Below are 24,001 nucleotides of genomic sequence, written 5' to 3' on the forward strand. Positions count from 1 at the left end.
CAAGAGGATAAATATGCCAACATGGTAAGGATGATAAAAGCACTCGTGTATTTAAAAAAAACAAGCTAAACAGATGATCTTTAAGTGTATTCATGATCATATGTTGTCTTTGCGTTCAGGTTGAGGACCTCAAAGAAGTCGTTTTGAGGCTCGCTGCAGCCGACAAGCTTCGCTCTCAAGGTTTTCTCAGATCAGAGCAGAATCTGCCAAAAACCAACAAGAGAGGTAGGTGACAGTTGTATTAGGAAAATTCTAAACCTTATCGTCCAGAGCTGCGATCACAGAGTAACGAAGTATTTGAACTAGGGCTGCAGCTAATGATCGTTTTCACTCATGATTTATTTGTTTGGTATTTTCTTGATTACTTGGGTCATTTTTTTGTCTGTAAAATGTCACAAAATATTGTTTCTCTTAAGTCTAACATGATGTTTTAAGTGCAACAGTGTCACCAATAAAACAAAGAATAATGAACGAAGCTTAGAACAAGGATAAAAACTAGGAAAGGAGTAAAAATATAGAAAGTGATAACCCACTGCAGGGGTGGCCAACCCTGGTCCTGCAGGGCCACTATCCTGTATGTTTTAGATGTTTCCCTCCTCCAGCACACCTGACAGTCGTTATCAGGCTTCTGCAGGGCTTTATGATAGGCTTATCATTTGAATCAGGTGTGTTGGAAGAGGGCTACATCTAAAACATGCAGGATAGTAGCTCTCCAGGACCACCCCTGCTTTACAGTTATAAAAGGAGGAGCAACATAAAAACTAATTAAAGCAATGGCTAATAAAAGCAGTAAGTAATGTGAAGATATTATGTTTGCTCTCATAGAGGAGGACAGAAAGTAAAAAACAAAACATCACTTTTAAGACGCTGGAATTATACATTATAGATTATAAAAAATAGTTGTGCATCAATTTAATTGTTTAAGTCTACAACTATTAATTGCTTGCAGATCTAATTTCACAAAACAGTCTAAGATGAAGTAAAAGTGCACAGAATTATTAGAGGTAATCTAAGGATGCACAATTAATCAAACTGCAAAAGTAATCACATTAGAAATTTGGAAGTGCAATTTCAGGAGGATTTAAGGTGATATTATTGCAGAAATGCAGACAAATGTAACACGTGCTGTATTGGTTTTAGTGATGCTGACTATTGTATTTTTGTGCTTCTCCTGTGTTTTAATGTCATGTTTAAGATGAAAAAATAATAGTAAAAATAGTATATATGTATTTTTTTAAAAAAAGAGGAATACGTTCATATTTCTTTAAAACCAAGCAAGCCACCTAAAACTGCAATGAAAAATGGTTATATATGCTTTTTACCAAATACTGCAGCTCTTATCTGATACAAAAATGATTGCACAAAGTTGGATTATTTTAACTTTTTTTTTTTTACTCACCTTTCATAGTTCTGTAATTTCTCAGTTTCTACTCCACAATGTGTACAGTTTTTAATGTAGTTCTTGTTAGTTGTGAAAACAAACAGTTAAATAATTCAAATACATGCATAATTGAAGAAAAACACAGGGAAATGTGATTGCTCTGCAGCTATTTCAATTGTGTAAATTTATTTAGATGCACAAAATACATGACCGCTTCAATAGTGAAACACTTTTTTACATGAAAATATTGATGAAATTATGTGAAATGCAGCCTTAATCTTCTCACAGGCTGGTTATTATACAGTATTATCAAGGCAGACGGTTGAAAAGAGTTTTAATCGTGTTCACCTTCAGCTTTTTTCTTGATTTTTCTCATTTTGTTTCTCCGACAGCGTGTTTCTGGAAGTACTGTGTGACCAACTGAAGCAAAGAAGTGGTGTTATTTCAACAGCCTTTTTGGAGACATCTTCATTCTCCATCTTCATATTTATTTCAAACTGCATATATTTATCATCTGTACCTGATCAACAGAAAATCTATTTTTGAAGTTGTAAAATGGTCTTTTATTGTGGATGAAAATAAACTTAAATATCAGAAATGTGGCTGTTTTCTGTGACGACTCACACAAATTAGGATTATGACAAATAAAACTGATATTTGTTTATTAGTGACAGTGAAACAATGAAATAATTGTGTTTATACAAGTTAAGATACAGCTGTGAAGTTCATGTTTTGCAAAAAAATTAACTGTTTGTGAGGATTTCTGCAGCTGCTGCTCAAACTAACATGATCAAAAGGGTGTTTGATTAAAAAAAAAAAAAAAAAAAAAAAAAAGCATGAAAATACCTTTATTTACACTATAAACAAAAATCTGCTAAATTACATCAAGTGTCAATTGCACATTTGGCCTTTTCAGTGTGACATAAGGATTTGTCTGTTGGCAGTCCCACTGAGCGCTCTAGGTTGTAGTGCCCTCTACAGGTTACACTAGGTGAAAAAGGGATGAGAATTACAGAGAGTAAGGGGTTTATTTCCTCTTGTTGGCCACACCGAAGTAGGCTTTCTCAATCTCAATGTCAGCTGGACACGTCTGCTTGAACTCCTCTCTGTCGTAGGCGTTTTGAAGGTATCGCCACACGCCTGTGAACTGAGCAGGAATGTCGAAGTCACAGTACTTCTTGGCAGCAACCTGAAATAAACAGAAAGGGAGATTAAATTAAGCATTTAAGAAAACTCAGTTCATAAGCAGTAGATGAATGGAGAACTTCCAGAAAGTTGATACAAGGTAAACATCCTCCATGAACCAGGATACATTCAAGACCTGCATCCAATGGAACTGGTAAAATGATAAGTATGGCTAAAATATTAACAAATTCTGGGGGGGGTTTATGAAGAAAATGGCCTCTCTAAGGTATTTAAAGTGTATATTTCATTATTATTATTATTATTATTTTTTTTTTAATTTATTATTTTTTTATCATAGGGTTAATACTGATGCAGTATGGTTGTAGCGGCTGTAGTACTTTCTTAGTATTTTATTCTTGATAAAAGATATTATTTTTTACAGTTAGGTTCTGTGGTCAACAGGTCACAGTGTAGATGTCTGGTTTCTTGAAAATAGTCTCAAGATAGATGATAAATTCAAAGAATGTCCAAACATCAGCCAATTTAAAAAGAGGCTTAAAGAGATGGTTTATACACAGTATAAAACTGAAGAAGGTGTTTGAGTATTACCAGACAGTTACTGTGTTTATTTTTTGGTTTGTTTTTTTGTGTGTTTGTTGATTTGTAGTTATGTTTTGTTTGATTACTGTTGTTGTTCGCTTTGTCTTATTGTTTTCTTTATTGTGTATTCATTTTGTGTTGCCTTCAAGGATGTATGTATGTATGTATGTATGTATGTATGTATGTATGTATGTATGTATTTATTTACTTTTCTGGTGTGTCAATACAGGTGTGTATGTATGTGTATGTGAAGATGATAAGTATATTTTATGCTAGTAGGAAGCTAAAGGATAGACTGTTGTGTGGAGAAGGGGTGGGATTAAAAAAATTATACTTCCTCCCACTCCTTTTCGAATGTGTGAATGAAATCATACTTTGTTTATATGTACATGTATACATTTTTTCATGTATTCTTACAATCTGTTTTATTTCTAAGGACTAAGTAGGATTACTTTAGTTTTATTGCATATTCGAAATAATCTAAATTAAACTGAACTGAACCAAACTGAAAAAATGGTTTAAAAAAAAAAAAAAAAAAAAGAAAATAGAAAAAAAGGTTCTAATCTTGCCTTTAACATGAAATATTGGAAAACTTGAAACCCTTGTGGATGACATAATTGACCTTAGACAGAAGATAAAATATGCAGGACTACAGGTTAAACATTAAGTCCTTTTTATCGTTATAATTTATCATAATTCAGAAGGTTACTCAGATGAATAAAGTATGTTATTATTACATGTAAAAAAAAAAAAATAGTATGTCAAGTTTCACAATTCTTAGATATGCACCTGATTATCACATTCATGTACAAACTGGGTTTATTTTCCACCACTGATGAAATACCTCTTATATGTTATCTACAGTCAGACATTCCTGTTCCATGGCCACATTCTGCACAGAAGGATTCTAACTCAGTCTTATATTGACCCAGGACATTACACAGACTGGATGTCTCACCCTGATGACGTGCAGTTTGGGCAGTAGGTTGCAGTCCGCTAAGGTGAGACGATCCCCGTCCAAGAACTTTCTTTTGGATACGGTCACGGTTTCTGTCGAGTTGTGGTCGATTTCCTCGGGGAGTGGAGAGTTCAGGTAGTCATCCAGACGCTTGAACTCCCGGAGCAGGTTTTTCTCCTGGACTGTGGATTCAGAAACACAAAAATGTGATGAATTTTTTTGCATATGTATTTGTGGAACATATACAATTCATATGTATATACATGTTTGAAGAACTATTTCACTTTTATGCTGCCTTATTACCCTGCCCCCCGAAAGGGAGGCAAGAGGTATTGTTTTTGATTCAGTTTGTTTGTTTGTTAACACTCTAGCAGCAAAACTATTGGTTGAATTCATACCAAATAGGGTTTAGAGATTACCAGTGATCCAGAATATATGTCATTACATTTTAGGAAACATAGGTCAAAGTTTCAATTATTTATGAATTTTTTTAATCTTTTTTTTTTCCATTTCTTACAATTGGCAAAATTTCTCATCTCTGTAGCAGTGAAACTACTGGTTAAATTCGTACCAAATTGGGTTTATATATTGCCAGTGACCCAGAATAGATCTGATTACATTTTGGGAAAAGTAGGTCAAAATTCAATTTTTTATGAATTTTGTGCATCTTTTTTCTTCGCTCATTTACTCATAATGGGCAAAATTTCAAATGTCTGCAAAACATCAGTTTTGTTTCAATTTACTTCAAACTTGGCACATATACAGAGGCAATTGATATGATGACATCAGCTGGATCAATACCAAAATAACTTACAATACGTGCGAGGGGCAGGGTTTGTTGTGCCTGGCACCACTTGTTCTTTCTTCTTTTGGTCTATATCTTATAGAAAACCCTGCTGTTATGCTGGTACTCCAGTACTTTTAACTGCTAGAGATATTAGTGAGACGATCAACTTGTGACTGAAGGGTCACCAGTTTGATTCCCCAGACCAGCAGATAAATTATTGGCTGATGTGCCCTTGGGCAAGGCACTTAACCCCTCAATTGCTGAGACTCCTAGTCTGCAGTGTGTGGTGTGTTCCTGTATATTTCAGCTAGTGATGGGTTAAATAAGGTCAATTTCAATGTGTATTCTATGTTTACATGTAAAATATATACGGACAAATAAAAATTCTTAATTCTTCAATTTTACTAGTTATATGGTTGGCTCAGTCTTAATGAATCATAAATAAAATGCTCCCTAAATTCATTAGTACAATATGTATATGCTATAACACAAAGTAGAGACATTTTCCTTATTTCCGTATGCCAATATATGAACTTTTGTGCTCATTTATTCTTTATTGTCCATGGCTCAAGTGAAAACACCTTTAACTTAAGGTTATTTTTTTGTATGAGTAGAAATCAGTGAAAATCCTTGGAGGAGTTAAATGTTTAAGAACTTTAAAAGGCCAAACCTACAGGCATTATTTGGGCTGTTCTTGATGAAAGCAGAGAACTTTGCAAAAATGTCAGCTCCCACATCAAAAGACTCTTTGTTTAATGGGCTCAGATGAGGATACCTGCAGAGAAAAGAAAGGAGAAGCCTGGGAGTCATCTTATTTAATGAAAAAAAGCTATTTTTAAGCCCTCTCTTTGTGAATATTTGTGTAATGATTAAGCTCACAATACCTGGGAGGGGCCAGTGTTTGCTCAAGAAACTCTTCAATTTTGATGAAATCTGTTTTGAGGGTGCCGTTGTAGAGGAGGAATGGAGGGTTGGTCCCAGGAGCCAGGTCTTTGAGCTCTGCTGGTTTCCTGTGGTGGAAACAGAAAGATGGGAAATCAGGAAGACAAATGGGGCAGAGATGTCTGATTTCACTTCTATAATCACCGTCCTTATCTAGTGGGTCAAAACCAAGCACAGACTCAGCAAATGTGTCAGTTATCGAGGCTGTCAGAATCAAATGTGGCATTGTGGATTAACGATTTCAACAATGGCTGTTGGTTTAGTTGAAAAAACACAGGCCTGGGAGGGGACGGCTATTAAAGAGCCCTGCGGTGTGTGTTTTCTGAATCATTCAATTATCAGCATCCTTTCAAAGTTTCCTGATCTTATTTGCTCACCAGTAATGACCCTGAGAAGTTCACACAATAAAGTCTCAATTAAAGACACTGTTTGTTTGTGAGTGACACAGAGCTCTTTGTGCTCTTTGAAAGGGGCCGACTCCTCCCTCAAACCTGAGTTAAATGAAGCCAAACACACCTATTGAAAGTGAGAAATGGTGTCGATTACATGAGGGGGAAAAAAACTTCTCAATTTTTCGCTCGTTTGTGTCTTAATAGAGGCCTGTGTGGAAGTCCCTTCGACCAGATGCTCAGGAAGTGTTTTTGCCAGAAGAGGGGGGTGGGGGGGTGCTTACTTCCTCATGTCAACAGTGGTCACTGTAAACTTGACTCCTTTCAGCCACAGGACCATGAACAGCCTCTGGCAGAAGGGACAGTTCCCCACGTTTTCACCATCATGTCCAGCCTGAAAAACACAAATCGTAAAGTGAAGTTAATGATGATTTTCAAATAAATGTAACTCATCCTCTATAATTTAAGTCACATGTACTTTTATACCATGTCATCATTTTTATACATGATTTTTAGTGTGTTTGAAAACGAATGAATATTTTGAGGTGTTAAATGCCAAGTAGATTTTAAGAAGCCAATATAACAGGTTTTATTTCAGCTGTTCTTAGTAAAAAAAATTCACAATGAGAGAAAGAAATATGAATTAATAAAATTTATCACACAAATATGACACACCCTGTTTAACTTCACATGCATTTACGTTTATAACATATACTTTTGTACTAATTAACATTTCCATACAAAACATTTGTGTGGAATAGAGTATTTATCTTCACACGGATTAAGTTAAAAAAACATTTTACACTACTAAATGTTTACTGAATTTTAAGAAGTGAATAAATCTTTTGCTATTTCAGCTGTTCATAGTGAAAATACAGAATATAAAGTTAATAAATCACATGAATACAGTATGACACACCCTGTTTAACTTTGCTTGCATTGACTTCCACAACTTTTATTGTTGTAGTAATTTACCTGTATTATGATCATAGTTTCTTCAAGTTAATATTTATCTCTATATTCTGTTGGTAAGAATAAGAGAGAACATTTAGAGCTGTAAAAAGTTTAATGAACTTTAAGAAGTTAATAAATATGTTTCCATTTCAGCTGTTCTTGGTGAAAATATGGAAAATGACAGTAACAGTAGAGTAGTTATGCAGTATTTAAACTTTAGATTCATATTTATTTCCACATAGGTAAAAGTGAAAACATTTTGAGCTGTGACATGTTTTATAAACTGTAAGACCCCAAATTTGTGTTACATGCACATTACTTGAGCTGTTCTTAATTTCTTAATGAAGGCAGAGAAAATGATGGAAAATAATGTGAAAATAATAAAGTTCATTGAGATTTTCTCATAAATTCAACAAATGTTCAAATTCAGGTACATTTGGGAACGCATTTCTGTAAAATTAATGTGAAACTACATTTACTTTTGCACTAATTTACTTTTTTTATTCAAGAATTTTACACAAATAATTTTTTTTTAGCTTATGCTTCAATTCTATCTCCACATATGTCTAGATATGTGAAATATTTTGAGATGCTTAATGAACTTCAGAACACCAAGCAGAGAAAGGAGAGAAAATGAAATAAATGTGAAGTTACAGGTACAGATACAGATGAACTTTATTGATCCCTTTATAGAATTTTATTGGTGAAATTCATCATATTAATCAAGTTACCATGTATTAATTCATCCTGTTTAACTTCAGGTACCGCACATGTGCTGCTGATATATTTATTTGTAGTAATTTTCATGTGAATGGTTTAATGATGATATGCAGTAAATAAAGTTTCTTGAGATTGTCACGTAAATTTGACACATCCTGTTGAAGCCATTGAGATAATGAGTCTCCTGTCTGCAGATAAACAAGCAATTTTGAAAGTTAAAGGTGTGTCTGGGACATTTAAAAGTAGGTTTCTCCTCTGAGGGGAAGAGCTGACGTTGTGTCACATGATGAAAAATAGACTAAATAACAACATGTTTTAGCTTTTAACCCATATCTTTGAGTATATTTTTGTTAAGCGACAGAACATTTAATCTTTAATCAGCAGAGAGACATCATGTACTTCTGCTTTTCTTGACCTTCTTATAATTATCGGATTGTGTTTCTGCGTGTGGATAAAAAGATATGCGTTAATGCTTGAGTATATGAAGAGAAATACTGTCAATATGTCTGAATGTGTGCGTAAGTCAGTGGGTGTGCCTCTTCCAGTCACCCTACATGCTCCTCGCTGCTTCTGAGTGTGTGGCGATAAGGTGGACCATCTGTGGCCAGAGCTTACTGATAAAAACATGCCATGACCCTCAGCTGAAACACAAACATTTCAACATCTGTAGCAACATCAAAATCTACTGACTGAGACCCTGAGACCTGATAAGTCTGGACAGAATATAGAAATCTAAGAAGAGAATATAAGACAAGCAAATCAGGTGACAGTTTAATGTTGAATCTAATTATGAGCAGCACATTCTCTGGTCATTTAATTTAGTCGTAACTGGATTTTACCTCACATCTGCTCACTTTTCTTAAAATTTGAGAGAAAAGACTGACCTTAATGAACAACTCGATGCTTGGCTCCTTGTCAGAGTCTTGCCTCAGTGCCATGTTGTCCCAAAAGAAAGGCTCAATTCACTTCTTTAAAACTTTTTTTTGTTTGTATGGTAACTATTGGTTCTCCTGGAAGTCAGCACCTTTGTGTATCCCCCCCCCAAAATATCCACAGAGCTAAAGAGGAAGCTGATAACGGTGCCCTTGAACAAGCGCAGCTCTGGTTTCAAGTGCGTCTTGGATGGCAACAGAAAGTGTAACACCTCAACAGTGGTGTGTTTTGTGTGTGGGCTCCTTGGAGGCTATCGCTCTGAACATACTTTACAAGTCAGGGAAGAGGGAGGATCCAGAGAGAGAGAGAGAGAGAGAGAGGGAGAGAGAATGGGCGGGGGACTCACTCTTATATACCCTAAGCCAAAATCTAAGAGGGGAGCTTAAAATAGATCCTGTGCATTTTGCAATACAGGCACCGATGACGCCATGTGACTTGAAGTGCACAAATTCACAGATAATTTACTTTGGCCTCTCACATGAAATGAGAAAATAATATTAAGGAATAGTACTTTTATCTGATCCAATTTTCCAAAACAAGCACTTAAGTCCTTCATCAGTGAGAAAGAATAATGTACATTTGTCTTGGTCACAATTGAGAAAGATGAAGATGAAAAGCATATGTATGTATGTTTGGTGATTATTAATTTATTCACCACATTAACTACTTTACTAATAACCATTTGATAAAACTTACTGTATAAAATGGTTCAAGTGTGATGAAAAATACTTCTCATTTCAAGTAAAAAGAGAAGAATCAAACCTAACCTTCACTTTCATTGTAGTGTTCTGAAATAGGGTATTCCCTCAATGTGATATTACTCATCCATTATTGCTATCATGTGGCTAAAAATTTTTCTTTTGGCCGTAGAAAGTCCTGTGAATTATCTTTAATGTAATGCACTGTATGTTAATGCAATTAAATCACTACGGTTAGACTCAAAAGTAGAGCAAATTTTCCCATTGGCAAAAAGGTGGAAAGTGGTCATGTATCATGTCCTGTATCAACACAGTTCTGAAGTGTGAAATCAACCACTGTTTTATTCATCTAAAAAGGATGTCCTGAGTCTACAACTCCCACTCAGTACAAATACTGAAATACTGTTAAAAGTTATCATTGACCAGTAAAAGTCATCCATGGAAAAAGAAATATAAGAATGACTATAATTATTAGATTGCAAAATTATAAATAACAATAATAATAATTATTATTATTTATAATAATATATATAATTCTAATTATGAAATTATAATAATGACTAAGATTCAGAATGCATTTAGTTAGTACTCATAGTTAGTACTTATAAGTGACAAACTTTTAAGAACAAAGTAGTATATTAGTAGTAGTAGTAGTAGTAGTAGTAGTACAGTGGTATAGTAGGAGTAGTAGTAGTAGTAGTAGTTATAGTAGTAGTAGTAGTAGTAGTTGTAGTAGTAGCAGTAGTAGTGGTATAGTGGTATAGTAGTAGTAGTGTAGTAGTAGTAGTAGTAGTAGTAGTAGTAGTAGTAGTTATAGTAGTAGTAGTAGTAGTAGTAGTAGTAGTAGTATAGTGGTATAGTAGTAGTAGTAGTAGTAGTATAGTGGTATAGTAGTAGTAGTAGTAGTAGTAGTAGTAGTGTAGTAGTAGTAGTAGTGTAGTAGTAGTAGTAGTAGTAGTTGTAGTAGTAGCAGTAGTAGTAGATGTAGTAGTAGTAGTATAGTGGTATAGTAGTAGTAGTAGTAGTAGTAGTAGTAGTAGCAGTATAGTGGTAGTATAGTGGTATAGTAGTAGTAGTAGTAGTAGTATAGTGGTATAGTAGTAGTAGTAGTAGTAGTAGTAGTAGTAGTAGTAGTAGTATAGTGGTATAGTAGTAGTAGTAGTGTAGTAGTAGTAGTAGTAGTAGTAGTAGTAGTAGTAGTAGTAGTAGGGTAGTAGTAGTCGTAGTAGTAGTAGTAGTAGTAGTAGTAGTAGTAGTAGTATAGTGGTATAGTAGTAGTAGTAGTAGTAGTAGTAGTAGTAGTAGTGTAGTGTTAGTAGTAGTAGTTGTAGTAGTAGCAGTAGTAGTAGATGTAGTAGTAGTAGTATAGTGGTAGTAGTAGTAGTAGTAGTAGTAGTAGTAGTAGTAGTAGTAGTAGCAGTATAGTGGTAGTATAGTGGTATAGTAGTAGTAGTAGTTGTTGTTGTTGTTGTTGTTGTTGTAGTAGTAGCAGTAGTAGTGGTATAGTGGTATAGTAGTAGTAGTGTAGTAGTAGTAGTAGTAGTAGTAGTAGTAGTAGTAGTAGTAGTTATAGTAGTAGTAGTAGTAGTAGTAGTAGTAGTATAGTGGTATAGTAGTAGTAGTAGTAGTAGTAGTATAGTGGTATAGTAGTAGTAGTAGTAGTAGTAGTAGTAGTAGTAGTAGTTATAGTAGTAGTAGTAGTAGTAGTAGTAGTAGTATAGTGGTATAGTAGTAGTAGTAGTAGTAGTAGTATAGTGGTATAGTAGTAGTAGTAGTAGTAGTAGTAGTAGTAGTAGTAGTAGTAGTAGTAGTAGTAGTAGTGTAGTAGTAGTAGTAGTAGTTGTAGTAGTAGCAGTAGTAGTAGATGTAGTAGTAGTAGTATAGTGGTATAGTAGTAGTAGTAGTAGTAGTAGTAGTAGTAGTAGCAGTATAGTGGTAGTATAGTGGTATAGTAGTAGTAGTAGTAGTAGTTGTTGTAGTAGTAGCAGTAGTAGTAGTATAGTGGTATAGTAGTAGTAGTAGTAGTAGTAGTAGTAGTAGTAGTAGTATAGTGGTATAGTAGTAGTAGTAGTGTAGTAGTAGTAGTAGTAGTAGTAGTAGTAGTAGTAGTAGTAGTAGGGTAGTAGTAGTCGTAGTAGTAGTAGTAGTAGTAGCAGTAGGTGTAGCAGTACAGTAGTAGTAGTAGTAGTAATAGTATAGTAGTAGAAGAAGTAGTAGTAGTAGTAATAGTAATAATAAGATAGTAGTAGTAGTAGTAGTAATAGCATAGTAGTGGTAGTAGTAGTAGTAGTAGTAGTAGTAGTAGTGGTAATAGTATATTAGTAGTAGTAATAGTATAGTAGTAGTAGTAGTAGTAGTAGTAGTAGTAGTAGTAGTGGTAATAGTATATTAGTAGTAGTAATAGTATAGTAGTAGTAGTAGTAGTAGTAGTAGTAGTAGTAGTAGTAATAGTATATTAGTAGTAGTAATAGTATAGTAGTAGTAGTAATAGTATAGTAGTAGTAGTAGTAGTAGTAGTAGTAGTAGTAGTATAGTGTTATGGTAGTAGGAGTAATAGTATAGTAGTAGAAGAAGTAGAAGTAGCGGTAATAGTAGTAGTAGTAGTAGTAGTAGTAGTAGTAGTTGTACTAGTAGTAGTATAGTGTTATAGTAGTAGTAGTAATAGTATAGTAGTAGTAGTAATAGTTATATTTTGACTGTGTTGGAAAATTTGCTCAGTTGTTTTTGTACAACCACGTTGCAATGTACTTTTCATCTCACACCTAATTGTAGTTATGTCAAATATCAAACTTATCTTTACACTCAAAGGTAGATCAGGTCAGTCACATTAATGTACATCAATGTAGGTACTATCAAATCTAATGTTATCTCCACCAAGTTTTGCCTTTAATATTATTATTAGTAGTATTATTATTTGCTGGAGCTTTTCCAGAGTTTATACACAGACATGGAAAAAAAATGACACAGAATGATGTGAAATGTAATATTTTGATGAAAAATATAACATTTTCTTGCTGGTGGACCAATAAGGTGCTGAGAGCATATCTGAAAAAAGTGAAAAGACTTAAAATAAACTCTATTTGAGTGATTTCAAACCCATATATAGTTAATGTGTAGTATAGTTTATTACAGAACCAGTTCAGACTTGAGTCTTACATTAGGTGGAAGGAATCCCCTGCTTTGAGGATGTAAAACTAAAATGGAAATTATGTTTTGATTGCTGACTTGTTTTGCTCAAGAATTTTTTTTCAGTGCGGTCAAACCATTTTATGTTCTTTAAAAAAATTATACATAAACTTTACCAGGTTTTGGTTAGTTTTCATTAGTAAACTGATGTCTGAGTAACTGTATGGATGAATGAGACAGACACGGGTTACTTTCATTCTTTGAAGAATCCATGTCATCATGAACTGAAAGCAGAACAGTCCTTCTAATACCATCTCATTTACAAGAAATAGTGGAGGGGAATTTTCATGACAAAATACTGGTGGATGGAGACCACTTCCCGTAAAGAAAAATGTTTAGTATCAGCAGAGACATGCTTGATTATGCAACACGAGGAATTTAAACAGTGAAAGATGCACGTCTTCTCTGCCATGTTCATGTCTCATTTATCTGCCTGAGGATATTTGTGGAATTTAGATCAGCAAGAAGGAGCATGAATAACAAACGCATCATAGTGAAATCTCTATCAAATCCTGGAATAACACTCCGCTCCACAGGAAAGACAGGAAAAGTTACATAAAAGAAGGCAACTGCTTCTTTCCTCTTAAATGTCTACACAAGACTTTCCTCATATCTGACCTTTAATCTCTCTTTGCACTCTCCTCCTCAAGTCTGAATAGAAAGTTCTAGGAGTAATTAGTCACTTTATTTACACTTCCTATGGGAGTGAGTGGAATTTTACTGGAGAATGAGGTGGGAGTGTCTCACCGACTTGCGTAGAAGATTAAAAAAACACTTCACCTTTCTAATAACTATCGTTTGTAGCTTTGTCTTCTCTGCTGTCACAGCCTGACCAGCAGATACATGAGTGTAGGGTATCTTTTCGGAAACTCATTTCTGATTCACTGTCCGTACTTCTTTACGCAATCAGTGGTACCGTCTGAGCTCAGCGCTGTGTCACTGTTTGGTTGGCATGACAACACAGACAGAATCTGTTCATGTGAAATTAAGGAGAAAATTGCAGCCTTTTGCGTAAAAGAATCCAGGGTGTTTACAGTAAGATAATCCTTGGAAAAGATTTATTAATTTGATAATGAAATAAGTAAATTACAGCAAAGGCCAATAGTGACATGTCTTTAAATTTTTATTTTTTTTTCATCTTAAGTTGCATTCCGGTTAAAAGTGGATAAGATAAAGTGAGTAGCAAGTGTTGAGATTTAACAGAACAGCCAGACACCATGAGTTCAAACATATGTATCCAGTCTCTTTACACCATAATCAGTGTATGTATGGGTAGGACTAATTGTTTTCCTGTATATTTCCTCATTTTCATTTGTTCGTGTTTCATAGATTGCTTAAAAGTAGATGGTTGTATGATCTGTTGAACCTGATGAAGTTCACAATCCAAATTCATAAAAATTTTTTTACTTTGACCTACTGTTCCCAAAATGTAACGAGATCCATTCTGGGTCACTGGCAGTCTATGAAGTCAATTTGGTACAAATTCAACCATACATTTTGCTGCTACAGACATATGAAATTTCACTCAAATGGGGGATTTTTACATTTTTTTTTAATTAAAAAAAAAAAAATTAAACTTTGATGTACTTCTCCCAAAATGTAATCAAATCCGTTCTGGGTCACTGGCAATCTATAAACCAAATTTGGGATGAATTCAACCAATAGTTTTACTGCTACAGACATTTGAAATTCCGCCCATTATAAGTAAATGAGATAAAAAAAAAAAAAAAGATTTTAAAAATTCATTAAAAAAAAAAAAGGTTACTTTGACTTACTGTTCCCAAAATGTAATGAGATCTGTTCTGGGTCACTAGCAATCTATTAACCAAATTTGGTATGAATTCAACCAATAGTTTTGCTGCTAGAGTGTTAACAAGCAAGCAAGCAAGCAAACAAACAAACAAACCAAACCAAAAACAATAGCCCTTGCCTGCCCTTCAGGGGGTGCGGTAATAATATGTGCATATGTGCAAATTATATGGTTACGAAAAATGGTTCTAAACAGAAACAGCTAGATGAACTTTTTGCAACCGAGTAAATTAAGTGGCACAGGTCAGTGATATGGTTGGGTATAAAAGGTACCTTTCAAAAAGGTAGAGACTCTGAGGAGTAAAAATAGACCAAGGTTCAGTCTGAACAATTTCAGAATAACATTCCTTTATTTTACATTGCAAAGGCTTTGATTATATCGTCATCTACATAATATAAAATCCCAATAATCTGGAGAAATCTCTGTCAAAGTCAAATGTCAATATTGGATGACATTGATCTTCGGGCCTCATTATGCATTAAAACCAGACATGATTCTGTTACAGAAATCACTGCATGGGCTCAGGAACACCTCCTGAAATCACTGTCTGTGAACACATTTCAACACGCCATCCACAAATAGACATCAAGCTGCACCACTCATGATCCAAAAACACTGCTGTCTTCTCTGGATCAAAGTTCAGTCCTTTTTGAAACCATGGATATCACATCCTTCAGACTGAGGAGGAGAGAGGCCATTGTTATCAGCACTCAGCCTGCATTTCTGATGATATGGGGTGTATAGCACCTATAGAATTAACATTGGAATTGGGATCTTTTACAGAGGATACCTTGCATATTAAACCACATATTCCGTCTATCATAATGTGGTTTGTAGTTGAACTGAAAGCATTTGCTGCATCATGGAACAAAAAATACAACACAGAAAATCCAGAACAGTTATGAACTTAGAACCTTATATCAGAAAAAAAGTCAAAATTCCTCCTCCAAAACTTTACAAACTGTTCTTATCGGTTCCTGGATCTTTTATGGGCTCATGTTTAGAGAAGAGTGGATGCTACACAGAGATTTGTAAATCACTGCATTCTACTTGTATTTACATTTTACACAGTGTCCCAATTTATTTAGAATTGGGGTTATATGTTATAAACTTTAGTCTTCGTATGTGCAGATTATGAATGTACATGATAATAATTCAGTATATTACCTTATAATTAACATATGGCAACATAGGTGCATGTATCACATGCTGCATTTTTGTACGGGTTGAAAACTGCTATAATTTCTTTAACACAGTTTATAATGATTTATTAAGTGTTTACAACCTAATAAATAACCTTATCATTCATTGGTACCAAAAGCAGTCATCCTTCAGATACTGGACAACTGACAGGATATTCGTCGGGGGAGGTTTCCTGAGTATTCCTAAAAAAAAAAAAGAAAGAAAGAAAAAGAAACATGCTGCTCTGAAAATGCTTGCCAATGACCTTTCACTTCCTATTCCACAGACAAAAAATAGTAAAACCCCATCTCATGGAGATAGATACACATATCTCCTCTGGACACACACAGCAGCTGGAAATGACCTCCTGGAAAGAAGTGTCTTATCTCCACAAACAGGACCCTCCGTGGTGACAACAGAGTCCAAGAGATCCTGATTTCTGCCAATACACACACACAAACACACATATTACACATGTTTACTTAGACTGATGTAACTTTAGTGTCTTTGTGTTACATATAGAGGGTTTTGAACCAATAGTGTACATGTTGTAAGCAGAGGAAAATATGGATAGGTTTTAAAGAGAGTATTCACTAATTCTTAATAATTAACACACTGTAAACTGGGACACGGGAAACTGGAAAAACACAGAAGTGATTTGAGGATATCATATTAAAGAACAACCAGAAGGGAGATGTTTAACCCATAAAGACCCAGACATCCATCACCGACCAAAACCATCTACTGACGTAAACTGTTGAATACCTGTTGACCCATTAATCTTATCAATACATGTAAATAACTGGAAGCACTCAGAGAGCGCAGACCTCTGCCAAGGCAGATTAGTGCCCCAGATTTGGATGAAAATTTCAGGAAATGTTGATACTGGCACAAGGAACAAATGATTAAATTTTGGTGGTGATCGGGGGTGGGTGGGGGGGCACTGGTCTGCGTTCTACGAGTGCTTTTTTAGAGAAGACAGCGCAGACCTCCGCCAAGGCAGATCAGTGGCCCCCCACCCCCCGCCCCTGATCACCACCAAAATTTAATCATTTGTTCCTTGTGCCGGTATCAACATTTCCTGAAATTTTCATCCAAATCCGTCCATAACTTTTCGAGTTATCTTGCACACAAACAGACAGACAAACAAACCAACGCCAGCAAAAACATAACCTCCTTGGTGGAGGTAATTAGTGTAAAATACAGTTTGTCATCTTTTCATGGTCATCAGATATGACCCATTTGGATGTTCAGAAGCTCTGTAGTGAACGTGGAAACATCATCATCTTCTACAACCTTGATTCACTAGTAAAAACCCATGGAGTTGGATCAATGACAGTGGATGGAGACACTTGGTTTATGTTCAGTTAATGATAGATTTTACTGAAAAAATCACTTTTCTGCATTTTCCTCTGTTTTTGATATAATAACCCTCAACTTTTATCAGACCCTTTTCTGAACAACTACATGATGAGTAATTTAAATGCTGGAAAATACCTGATTTATTCTGTTAAATTGCAAAATACAGATGATAATGTTGTAATAAATGGTGATAAATCACTTAAGAAAGGTTAGATACAGAGAAAATGTCACTTGGAAACTGACACAAAAGTAGCGCTGAATCTTTATGGGTTAATAGACATGTTTTCAATGACATTTGTTAATTAGTGCCATGACGCAACAGTTAATTTTCTTACTAAACTAATAAATTTACAATACTTGTTCTTACGCAGTGAAGCAAAAGCCACCCTTGAGAAGTTCAAAGCTTCAGTGATCTGATATTTTATTGCTAAAGAGGGAGGGGGGGTTGTTTCTTGTAAACACAAAGACATCATTGACCCACTGACCGTGCTCTCCCTGGTGGTCAATAGCAGACCAAGTTGTTACAGCAAAACCGTGGGGTCTGTCATGCAGGATATGATGGTGTCGTGGAGTTTCAGCCAGTCCTTCTATTTTTTGCCTCTACTTCTAACGCTGAAGATTCCCAACACATCCTCAGCTCCTGATTTCTCATGTAAGTGCTTTATTTTTCATCGCAGTGTTGGATAAATGCTGACTGGTTACTTTTAGACTGTGCAGGATTTTAAAGGGAAGCTATAAGACATTTGTGCATCCTCTTATTTCTCTGTATCCTGCTTTTAAAACAGCTGGTCCAGCTCATGCTCAGAGACCAGAATCTAGACTAATGAGGGTTCAACAGGTCCTGAATTTACTGACCAGCATCAGATCCTCCCTCGAAGTAAACAAACTACAGCTCTGTTTATGGATTGCTTTGTTTTCTTGTTTGGACTCCTGACAAAACATGATGGGCGATATTATCGTATCAGTGATATATTTGGCCAAAGCTGCAGATAGTCTTTGTATTTGACATCCCGCTTCGAAGCACAGCAGGGCATGGCTCCTTCTAAACCAACCAGAGGTCAGACATTTTTTTGGGACTTCAGGCTCTGACAGACCTAATAATAGCTTATTGTGAGTGAGTGCCTGGTACTGCCGCTCATTCACTCCCTGAAGATTCTAGCTGCCTGAGTGCACACACACACACATCATTGAGGGCCAGTACAGGAAACACACATGGGAGGGGAAACTTGACTTCAGTGTCTGTGTTCCACTGCTGTACATGTTTGTATGCGTGGTCATAGTCCAAATATTGTCTCGGAGAGCTACACCCTGTGAACAGGACACCGCCCAGTTGACAACCAGGTCCAGCATGGAGCCACAAGAAATGAAAAATGTTTCTAATAATCCATTCTATTGATATACCAGTGACAAAGAACAAAAAGTTTCTAATATTTATAGTATTATATGAATCAGGCAGCAATTTCCTGCTTTGGCTACAGCATAATAACTATTGCACCCGGTGAGATTCAAACTGCCCTGATAATAAGAAGATACAATGTTTATAACATTTATCCATTAAAATTCAAATCAAAACCTTGTATTTAGCCAAATTATTTGCCAATAGAGTTACAAATTTCGCTGGATGAGATTGATTAAAATTAAAGTAAATGTCTGACCAAAAACCAAAATATGCTTTCAAACTAGGGAAAAAGGGCAAAATATAAACAAGTGGTGCTTATTACAACTAAACAACTGAAATACTACTAGATTAGATCAACTGAATACTCTTGAATTGAGAAGGCCTGCAAGTGGTTTCACTCTTCTAAACAATCCAATTCATTTTACATATTACACAAATCACTTAAATATTACTTACTACTGATTAAAGTGGTGATCAAAGTTTTGAGAAGTTTTTCAGTTTATATTGTAATTGTATGGTATGTTAGAGGGAAAAGAAGTAATATATTGGTAAGTAATTCATGTGTAAAGGAACATATGATCTTAACGTTAGTTATAATGAGTTGAAATATGTTTACATCCTTTCAAGAACTATAGCAAGCAGATTAAATTGTGTGTATATGTTATGTCATTTGTTTAAATTCTAATATTACTCTGTTCATTTTGTAATGTTATTATGTGTATATGATGTTTATTTGTTTTTGTAAGTTTTAGTTGATTGTAGTGAAGTAGCTGCAACCCAAAACCAGCTAACTTAGACCAAACTAAATCCAGCTCAGTATTAGCTACAATATTTTTAAAAACAAATTTCCATACAGTAGTCTCCTAACTTGAGACACTAGATAAGAGTATTTTTCTTCTTAGAAAAAGTAAAACAAAGCTTTTTCTTTTTTACTTTCTCAACATTCTTTTTATTATAGTGAACAAAAATATTCAAAAGCTGTCACATTAAACCACTTTTAGATTAGATATCTTGTTTTCATTGGCTTTGAGCTGTATTGGGTTTGTATGCCTATTGTGCACATATTTTACTATTGCACTGTTGATTTTTCCCATGTGAACATTAGATTTAAGAGGATGCTCCAGGGTTATCACATAAAACTGACTTGCTCTTCTATGTTTGTTCTATCATTTAAGTATATCTCCACACTATTCTTAAGAACCACACGGCCCATGCTTGTGAAGGGGACACCCTGACCATCGAATGTCCCTCCAGGACATCTGTGGCCGTCCTGTCAGCCTTCTATGGACGACGAGTACCAAACCAACATTTATGTCCCTCTGCCAACACAAATGTGACTGTGGAGGAGGATACAGAGTGCACCTCTACTGTCGCTATTGAGGTACAGAATATACCCTGCAAAAAATGATTTCTAAGAAAGTGAAAAAAGCCTTTTTTCTAGAACATTTGTCTTACTTTTCATCTAAATAGAAATAAAGCTTGCCAAGAATTTTTTACATAAGAAAAATACTCTTATTTTAAGAAAATATATCTAACTTTTTCTTAGTAAGATTTTCCAGCTAATATCAAGCCAGATTTTACGAGTAACAAGGTATGGCAATATTTTGCAAATTGTCCCAGCAAAGGATCAGCATTGTTTTCCTGATTTTAAGACTGAAATTCTTATAGCCAACTCAGTCAGAGACTAAAATTCCTCATTTAAAGTAATTCTGTCTTAAATGAGTGTGATTTTATTTCTTGTACTAAGCACTATTTATTAAAATTCTAGCATTTTTATCTACTCTTAAGGCACATTATGTTTTTTTTGGCTGATAGACCGTTTTTTGCTTGTTTTAAGAATTCTAGCCAGGATTTTTTATTTTTTCTTACCCCATTGGCAGATTTTTTGCTCAATATAAGCCGATTTGACCAGATTTAGGAATATTAGGCTTATTTCTAGCATGGCATTTTTTTGCAGTGTATAAGTATGCAGTGAAGGTTTTTGTTGTTTAAAGAAGTGCATTCATCATTTACTCATGTGATAATCATCAACATGTCTTTGCAGAAAGTTCTGTCAGAGTGTCAGGATCGGCGGTTCTGTCATATCCCTGTCCTCAGTCCAGTGTTTGGACAGGACCCCTGCCCACTCACCACAAAGTATCTTCTAGTCTCCTATAAATGCAAACCAGGTAGCCCACAAAAACATAAACTAACCACCACTAGTCAGGTACTTACAATCTGTCAATGGATATGTACATATTAATACAAGACATACAGCTCTGAAAATATCCAAAAGACTTCCAATTAAAACTTATAAGTGTTTGATTTCATTGTAGAAACAAATGGGATAATTTTTTCCAATATCATTTTGAGTTTTTATTCCCAGATATTTATAACTGGACAATAAATAATACAGTTTGGTGAGCCCTAATGCACAAAAACTGAGTTCATATAAATTTAGAGACAACATATTGCCAATATGTTAGCATAGGAAACATTCAGAAATCAGTATTTGGTAGCTTTCACAGCTTTCATGTGCCTTATCGTGTTCTCCACCAGTCTTTCACATTGCTTCTGGTGCTTTTGTTTGAGGACTAATAATATAAATTCTAATATTTACCTGTGTGAAAGATTTTTGCTTTGTTTAATTTTTACAATGTAACTCATTGGATCATTCTGGGAAGCAGGCACTGACTCATTTCACTCAGTAATGACATAATATTAGTTGTTCTTAAAGTAGACATGATATCTATTATGACAGAGCTCATCAGAACATTAAGTATGTTTTTATGATAATGGTCTATATCAAACCTGAATACATTTCCCATATCACTTTGTGCAGTCTATGTTTCTTCATGTGTTCTTAAATCTTATCTGTTTCAGAGCATCACCGTACAAGACTGGTGTGTGAAAATGAGCGTCTGAGGCTGATGTGTAAAAATGACACTGTTCTTGCCATCTACTCTGCCACATTTGGACACCTGTTACACGGCAGCCCCTACTGTCCTCAGGAACCTGGATCTCAGACTGACATGGGTCTGAAACGGGGCGCTTAAGTGTCACCTAGTGGAAAAACAGTGAAATAACTATTTACAGTGTAGACCTAGACTGTAGATGATTGCTTTATTTGTTTATTACTCAACACAAAAACATGTAACAATTATCTTTTTATTGGAGAGGTCTGAAGTATTTGTTTTAGACTTTTCTAAATAATAAGAACATAATGTTTAATAACACAAGTTTTGCATTATGAACATGTTATATGTAATAATTATATTGAAATTAATTTTTTCCAGAGTGTTTATCACCCACGGCTCTGAGGAAGGTGTCACGCCGGTGTCATGGAAGAGCGAACTGTTCATTACTGGCTGATACTCTAACCTTTGGGGACCCCTGCTTCCCTGGGACCAGGAAACACCTGCGAGTGTCCTTCACTTGTGGTACGTAACAATACTGAACAACAACAATACGGTTTGTTGCATCAGGTTTTACATAAAAACTCCTCATTTCCTCTTTAGTGCCCCGATATCTTCTGGAAGATGTGGGTCGAGGATCAACAGATCCTTTCATGATCTCAGACTACACTCATGGTAAGAATAACTAGTGTCAGTTCTCAGGTTTTGAAGAGTCCAGACTTTGACTGGTGTCTGAGACCGGACCCCTCTCACCTGCAGGTGGATGGTACACTGGGCCCACCTACAGGCCTCAAAACGTGTTCTTAACCAACTCTCTGGAGATCATTGAAAAAATATTGGGTATGTGCACTGATGCCTGTAGATCTCAGACAAGTCTAGAGTGTACATGTGTTATTGCTTAAAGAACATGCAGGTGTTCTAATAACAGAAAATTCACTATAGACAGGGAGATGAAGAGAAATAAAAGGAATGTTATAGAAATAGGCTTGGATCTGAAGGCATTCAGTATTGCAGCAAATTTGAAGATTGGCGCTCCTTGTGATAACCTAGTACAAAAAAAAAAAAAAAAATTACATTGGTCAGTATGAAAGAAGAAAGTGCAATTTGTAGCTTTAGCCAGTAAAGACCCAGTGCTACTTTTGTGTCAGTTCTAAAATATTTTGTTCTCTATATTTAACTTTTCTTAACTGATTTATCATAATTTATTACAACATAATCCTCTGTATTTTGTGTTTTTTCAGTGAACATCAAGTATTTTCCTATATTTAATTTACTGATCATGTGGATGTTCATAAAACCTCAGATTAAAGCTGAGAGTTATTATATCAAAAACAGAGAAAACTTAAGAAAAATGACTTTTTCAGCAAAATATTTCATTAACTGCACATAAACCAAGTGTCTCCATCCACTGTCATTGATCAAACTCCATGGGTTTTACTGGTGAATCAATGTTGTAGAAGATGACGGTGCTTCCACATTCACTACAGAGCCTCTGAATGTCCAAATGGGTCATATCTAATGATCATGAAAAGATGAGAAATTGCACCTTACACTAATTATTTACATGTATTGATAGGATTACTGGATCAACAGGTATTAAACATTTTACTTCAGTAGATGGTTTTGGTCGTCGGTGGCTGTTTGGGTCTTTATGGGTTAAATTATTTCTTAAATCTGTAGGTGGAACAGTCAAAACAAGTATACAACAACAACAACATATAGAATCTGCATTATATAAAATATATTAAGACTTTTTGTACAATGTAAGCAAAAAACGTCAAAACTAAAGATCATTATATCTCAATAATTTCAGTAATACAGTTTTACTTCACAAACAATAATAATGATAATGTTTAATTAAATGTCTATTCTAAACTGATTTTCTTACTATATTGTAATGAAATCACTGTATTAAGAGATGTGACTGTAAAATGGTTGCAGATATTCAACCAACACACCTGGAAACGCCATTATGACCTTCAAGATAAACAACAAAAATGAAGATCAGAACATTAACATTTCTGTGATTTCTATGCTTTCTGTTCCAGCACATGTTGAATTCATGTTAAACTTCACATGTTAATCTTCCAGATTTCCCAGAGCGAGTGGCCCTGTACTTTGTGTCTGGCATCTGTGCTGGTCTGGTTTTCCTGCTTTGTGTTTTTGGTCTTCGCTCCACACTGGTAAAAGACGTGAAGGAGCTGGTGTCTGATCTGAATGATGAGCTGAAAGCTTCTCGCAGACGACGTAAAGAGCTGATGGATGACCTGTTTGATGAAGACATCTCAGACACGTCATCCTTCTGTCGCCTCACACAATCCTACCGCACAACAGACATCTTCAGTCCGTCCACTCTGGCAGTAGAGATGGTCGACCGGGAGGTGGAACAAACAAGGGACATTCCCAATGGAGATATTTGGCCACATCAAGACTCTAGCCCTTATGCCATACACAAGATTAAAACCAGCAACAACTGAGACAAGTGTTCGTGTTACTGATGCTGATAAAAAGCACTGTTTACAAATAATTATTTAGATTTTCTTAAAGTGAGTCTACACTGTTGTACATGCATTCATTTTTTAGATTTCCTCCTTTTCCTGTAAATACTAAAACACTAAACACAAATCAAAAATCAAATGGGTGATTACAAAATGTTTTATTATTATTGTTAACATAAGGAT

General features: G+C 35.1%; 2 protein-coding genes across 3 annotated transcripts; one reads left to right on the forward strand and one right to left on the reverse strand.

Annotated features, from left to right (window-relative positions):
• Nucleotides 1-1,548: 1,548 nt before the first annotated feature.
• Nucleotides 1,549-9,065, reverse strand: clic2 (chloride intracellular channel 2). Its single transcript, XM_030146341.1, has 6 exons — nucleotides 8,741-9,065; nucleotides 6,467-6,576; nucleotides 5,736-5,861; nucleotides 5,526-5,626; nucleotides 4,065-4,246; nucleotides 1,549-2,570 (listed from the first exon to the last, which is right to left on the reverse strand). The coding sequence occupies exons 1-6, from the start codon at nucleotides 8,792-8,794 to the stop codon at nucleotides 2,409-2,411; spliced, it is 735 nt and encodes a 244-aa protein (XP_030002201.1). The 5' UTR covers nucleotides 8,795-9,065; the 3' UTR covers nucleotides 1,549-2,408.
• An 8,454-nt stretch (nucleotides 9,066-17,519) lies between these two features.
• On the forward strand, nucleotides 17,520-24,001 carry LOC115427700 (protein eva-1 homolog C). 2 transcript variants are annotated; one of them, XM_030146366.1, is made up of 8 exons: nucleotides 17,520-17,679; nucleotides 19,602-19,807; nucleotides 20,471-20,594; nucleotides 21,289-21,441; nucleotides 21,702-21,845; nucleotides 21,924-21,995; nucleotides 22,080-22,160; nucleotides 23,412-24,001. In XM_030146366.1, exons 1-8 carry the CDS (start codon nucleotides 17,574-17,576, stop codon nucleotides 23,795-23,797), a joined length of 1,272 nt encoding a protein of 423 aa, XP_030002226.1. In that variant the 5' UTR covers nucleotides 17,520-17,573; the 3' UTR covers nucleotides 23,798-24,001. The 2 variants fall into 2 exon arrangements, with proteins under 2 accessions (XP_030002226.1, XP_030002227.1); XM_030146367.1 differs by lacking the exon at nucleotides 22,080-22,160.

The sequence above is a fragment of the Sphaeramia orbicularis genome, chromosome 10 (assembly GCF_902148855.1).
Source record: "Sphaeramia orbicularis chromosome 10, fSphaOr1.1, whole genome shotgun sequence".
NCBI lineage: Eukaryota > Metazoa > Chordata > Actinopteri > Kurtiformes > Apogonidae > Sphaeramia > Sphaeramia orbicularis.